The 5,681-nt window shown below is 45.6% G+C and overlaps 1 protein-coding gene across 1 annotated transcript; it reads right to left on the bottom strand.

Annotated features, from left to right (window-relative positions):
- Positions 1 to 3,769: 3,769 nt before the first annotated feature.
- LOC102238697 (ribonuclease 7) lies at positions 3,770 to 5,200 on the bottom strand. Its single transcript, XM_005856555.2, has 2 exons — positions 5,069 to 5,200; positions 3,770 to 4,605 (listed from the first exon to the last, which is right to left on the bottom strand). The coding sequence occupies exon 2, from the start codon at positions 4,564 to 4,566 to the stop codon at positions 4,087 to 4,089; it is 480 nt and encodes a 159-aa protein (XP_005856617.1). The 5' UTR covers positions 4,567 to 4,605; positions 5,069 to 5,200; the 3' UTR covers positions 3,770 to 4,086.
- Between the last annotated feature and the right edge of the window lie 481 nt (positions 5,201 to 5,681).

Here is a 5,681-nt window from a genome sequence, read left to right on the forward strand (position 1 = left end):
GAAAGAGAGGAGAGAGAGAGAGAGAGAGAGAGAGAGAGAGAGAGAGAGGAGAGAGAAACATTAGTTTCCTCCCATACACAACCTGGATATGTGCCCTGACTGGGACTCGACCCTTTGCCCTTCGGTGCATGGGACGATGCTTCAACCGAGCCACACTGTTGACTCAATTGGCTGTCTTCACAGTGAGTATGGTTCATTTACTTCAGAGTGTGGAGACTTTGGGGGAACCAGTGTCAAGTAGAAAAGTCTCCTGCCTATTCTACTTCAGTCTCACACCTAGGAAAGCTAACTCATTATAGCTCCAGTTCTTAGGTTAATTTCTTTACTGGATTTTATTTCTGCTCCTTAGGGCCAGGTCGAAAGAATCCTTTACAGCTTTCTATACAAGGTAGGTCAATACTTCCCTAAATATTCTCTTTCCCTTTCCAAGCACCCACCTCCAGCAACAAAAATATCTCATAACTGCCCAACTGGCATGGCTCAGTGGTTGAGCACAGATAGACCTATGAACCACGTGCCTGGGTTGTGAGCTTAATCCCCAGTGGGGGGCAGGAGGCAGCCGATCAATGATTCTCCTCATTGATGTTTCTATCTCTATCTCTCTCTCCCTCTCCTTTCCTCTCTGAAATCAATAAAAAAATATTTTTAAAGAAATGTCTCATGACTAACCAGTCTTCTCTTCCTATTTTTCAGTTTTAAGGTAGTAATGCATCAGGTTCAGCCAGCCTTGGTGTCTGGCTTAAACCTGTTATTCATTTTGGACTTCAGCCTTGACCTTTGGGAGGCTGAATAGCCAAATGCCCATTTCTTTAAAAAAATTTTAAAAAATTGATTTTTAGAGAGAGGAAGGGAGAGGGATAGAAAGATAGAAACATCAGTGATTGGCTGCCTCCAGCATGCCCCCTTCTAGGGATGGAGCCCACAACCCAGGCATGTGCCATGACTGGGAATTGAACCGAGATCTCTTGGTTCCTGGGTCAACGCTCAACCACTGAGCCACACCAGCCAGGCTGTATGCCTATTTCAGCATTATTCCTGGCATCCCTAAATTTGGTTGTGATCAAGATCATGTGAAGAAATGGGTGACTGTCAAACCTAATCAGTTAAAGCATCAGAAATGAGAACAAGGCAGGTCATTTCAATTTATTATTAATATCTGAACAGTCACTTTCAAATAGAGGTGAGCATTCTAGATGAAACTTGGAGTGAAATTTTCCTTATGAACTTTTCAAAATGTTGAAATTCTATCACTCAGTGGAAGCATAAATATATATTATTTTAAGAAAAATGCTGTAATAAGTTAATGGTTATGAAGGCTTATACACAAAACAATTATGAATTTTCACATAGTTAAAAAATTAGGAAAATTAGTTGACAATATAAATAATAGGAGAGAGTGTGTAAGGTTCTTTAGGAAGAACCTTATGTGCCTTTTGAGCCAAAAGTATTTATAACAACTTAATATGTAGTATAAGTACTATTTCATTTAGCAAATAGTATAAGGTAGAACAATAAAAATAGATTATATGATAATTCTATCTATAATTTCATTATATAACCTTTGTAGACTTAATTGCTGTATTAGCATTTATCATGTTAAATAAAACAATCCATAAGCACTGCAATTTTTTGGAGGATTTTTTTTTATTGAGGTATAATTTACATACAGTGAGTACACATTACAAGTACAGCTCAATGAGTTTTCACAAAGTAAACATATCCAGACCAAGGAAGAACCAAGTCCAGCTTACCTTTTACTCTTTCTCAGTCAGTACTCCCCAAGGTGATTTTTACCTCTGTCACCACAGATTACTTTTTAATTATGTTTAATTTTTAGTTATTTAATACTGTTTGGGTCAGGAGTCTTTCAAGAAAAAAGTCCTATTTGGAAATTCTTCTCATTTGAGCCTTAAAGGCATAATTTTAACAAGTTAAAAATTTTGTGATGACGATGTCTTCAAAACCATAATATCCATATGGAAAATCATCAGTAAAGAATATATGAAGAGTTGTGAAAAAAGAAGAAAGTGAAGAGAAAATCAGCTACCCCCAAATATCTTGTACCTCAGTTGAAAATCTACTTAAAATGATAAATGTATAGTATAGTCTCTATAGGATGTATAGATTTTACACTTAGCCATTTGACCACAATGTATATTTCATTCAACCCTCTGTGGTATATTTAGTGCATCTCTACTTTCAAGACTTAACTTATTGGCCCCACACTCTGCTTGAGTTGTTCAATGTTTTTTTTTTTCTCCTTTCTGTTGATCATCCCTTCCCTACCTTCTCTCCTCATGGTCTCAAACCACCCAGCCCACCTAGCAGGACTCTGCCTGCAGACTCATCTTCTAGCTGACTCCTGTGTCATTTTTAAATCTCACTGCAACCTATTCGGTAGGTGATATTACTCCCATTTTGCTATGTGGAAACACAGCTGCAGAAAGGGTCGAGTTGGCTCGAGGTCTGTAGCCATGAGCGGCTGACCCCAGATTTACACCCAGTTCCATCTGGCTCCAAAGCTTCCTCTAACTCTGGTAAGAGGTAAAGGAGCACTATACTTGTTAGGAGGATTAGGTAGAGGGTAGACTCCCCAGCTGGGGAGGGAAGATCTAACAATCAGCTGGATGCTGAAGCAGGGCGGGCAGGTAAAGGCATGGTGCCATTGGTCTGACATTGAGATAAAAGGAGAGAGAAGGGGCTGCAGGCAATGTGGGAGAGACTATCAGGACCAGGCAACACAAAGCCATAGCTTCTCCAGCTCTGCTCACCGGGAGGGAGAAATGATGTCTGCAGCCCAGGGGGACAGGGAGGTGGCATTTCCATATCTCAACCTCAACAGCCTGGGCTGACTGCCAGAGTGGAGAGCCAGGGAAGCACCGAGGCAGGAGAGATGATTATCAGGAGGAAGGAAGCTCTGGCAGCTCCCACCAGCCTGTTTGTGACAAGTAGGCTCTGGGCCACGGAAGTCCCTTGAGGTCAAGGGAAATGTGACCTAGAGCAGGGGGGTGAAGCTGGGGTACTCCCTCACCTTACACCTTCAGGAGGAGGGGGTCTAGCTAGAAACAGCCCAGGGACCAGGTGGGAAAAGCAATGGGCTGGAGAAGGGGGAGGACAATTAGAGAGGCAGAAAGAATGAATTGAGATCCTGGAGTACCTCCTAAACAGTCTCTTGGCTAGAGAGGTAATGACCTTTATTGCGGTCAACACAGCAATTGGCTCTCCAGAGCTCTCAGGGTACATTTCTTCATGGGTGAACTCTTACCTAGTTCTCTTGTCGCTGCCGATGTCTCCTTTTTGTGCCCAATGGTAAAGTAGAAAGTGCACTGTACGGAGAGGAGGAGGCTTAGGTTCAAGTCCAGGTGCTGCTACTAACCAATTTCACAAGCTCTTTAATTAACCAAGCTTTCTGAAACCTCAATTTCCTCATCCCTAAAGAAAGCAAATCATCAAGTCTTTGTCACAAGGGACTCGTGTGGCTGCTCCATGAAAAACATGAAATACTATGACATTTGTCTTAGGAACCAGAACAGTTCTGTCCATAAATCCCACCCCCCTCTTGTGTCCATTTCCTCCTCTTGTCATGCTGCCACAGCGGTTCTCAACCTGTGGGTTGCGACCCCTTTGGCGGTCGAGCGACCCTTTCACAGGGGTCACCTAAGACCATCCTGCATATCAGATATTTACATTACGATTCATAACAGTAGCAACATTACAGTTATGAAGTAGCAACGAAAATAATTTTATGGTTGGGTCACAACATGAGGAACTGTATTTAAAGGGCCAGAAGGTTGAGAACCACTGTGCTGCCATGATAGACAGGGCAGAGAAATGCACAGGCACAGGCCAGGGAACCCCCACCCCTCAGCGTGCTCAGCTCCTCTCTTGGGATAAGTTTCTGGGAAAACAGCAACAAAAAGATAAAAGATCGTCTCTTCTGGAGTTTAGCCCACCAAGCTGCCCCTCAGAAAAGCCTGAGCTGGGAGAGGCCCCAAGAAACGAAAGGAAGAGAACCTTCTGGGCATAGAAGGAGCAGCACAGAGGCCTGGAGAGGAAAGGAAACCCAGAGTGAGAAAGGCTGGAAAGCTAAATGATTTGGTCCAAGTGCACAGGAACCAGGTGGACTTTTTCCGCGTCCCCTTTCTGGGGAGGGTCACAGGCTATGATGTAAGAAGCTTGCTGTGTGTTCTCTTTGTAATCGCAGTTTGGGTACTTCCCCGAGGTGAGCGCACACGTGGTCAGGGACACAGGCCCCTTGCTCTGGTGGCAGTTCTTCCGTGACCCAGAGCTCTTCTTGCAGGTTATGGTGGGGTTCTGGCAGGTGGCGGCCACACTGGAGAAGGATTCGTGCAGGAAGGTGTTGAAGCCTTTGCAGTGATTTGTGTGTTTGTTGATGTTGCTCATCGCCCCTTTGCATGCCTTGGGGCTGGGCTGCACGTGCTGAATTTCAAACCACTGAGCTGAGGTCATGTTTTTGGGCTTGGCGCTGACCGGGACCTCGGCCACCCACAGGCCCAGCAGCAGGAGCAGCACCAGGGGGCAGAATCTTGCTCTGGCTGGGGCCATGTCTCTTGGGGGGAATAGTCAGAATGGAGGGCGAGGTCCCTGGGGACAGAGAGCAGGCAGGGTTTAGTTGAGACATGAGCCTCCTTATCCCTGCTGCTTCTAGCTAATCACCATTTTCCTTTCCTTTCTCACCCTGGTTCTCATCCCTTCCTCCCCATCTTGTGCCACACCTATCGTGACCCCAGCCCCTAACCTTATGCCCCCATCTCCCTCACCTTGTACCCCTATCTTCCTTCATTATGCCCCTCTTGCTTCCCACTTTGTTCTATCTTCTCTCTCAAGTCCCGTCCTGTTTGTACCTACCCCTTTCTCTGTGCCTGACTCTCCATGACCCCATCCCCATCTCCTCTGTATCCTCATTTTGTGCCTCCACCCCCAGCATCACTTTTTCATTTTGTCCCCCCAACCCCTCTACATTGAATCCTCCTTTGTCCATCTTATTGCTCACTCGATGTACTCTCATCTTGTCAGAGCCCATCTGTCCTCTATTCCATCTCCTCACCTCTTCAGTGGCTCCTTGCGCTGCTGCTGCTGGGCCACTCCTGCTCAGTGGACCGAGGATGCACGTCTCACGGCTGGGCCTCAGCTCTCCGAGGGCCTCTGCTCAGGCCTGGCTCCTTAAAAGCGGGCCTGGGCTACATTGCGTCAGTCTGGGGGCGGGCTGGGGAGCAGTCATGTATCAGGAAATGAATCAGGTGCGCGCCTCTCCGCTTACATATCCCAAATAAGCCGATAGCTATGGAGCTAGTGTACCTGCCTAAACTTGTTGGGCAGTGAGGAATCTTGAATCTTCACACTCAAAGACTAGACGTGGCCTCTGGCCACGTGGTTTTATTGACTCTAATAAAGCACTTGACCCAGGTGTCAACCCAAAATGAATTTCAGGGAGAGCTGTCATTTATCTCCTCACTTATATACACCTCTGGTTCAGGATTCTGGGAACAACCAACCACTGTGGTGATAAGAATTGCTTTTTCTCTGACCTGAGCTACAGATAGAATAGCCTGTCATCAGGATTTGCTGCTTATTTTTCAGAGGAGATAGAGAAGACAGAGAAGTGGACAAATGATCACAGTCACCGTGGCCAGCACCATCCCAACCCAGCTATTCCACGG

The sequence above is a fragment of the Myotis brandtii genome, unplaced genomic scaffold (assembly GCF_000412655.1).
Source record: "Myotis brandtii unplaced genomic scaffold, ASM41265v1 scaffold1031, whole genome shotgun sequence".
Taxonomy (NCBI): domain Eukaryota; kingdom Metazoa; phylum Chordata; class Mammalia; order Chiroptera; family Vespertilionidae; genus Myotis; species Myotis brandtii.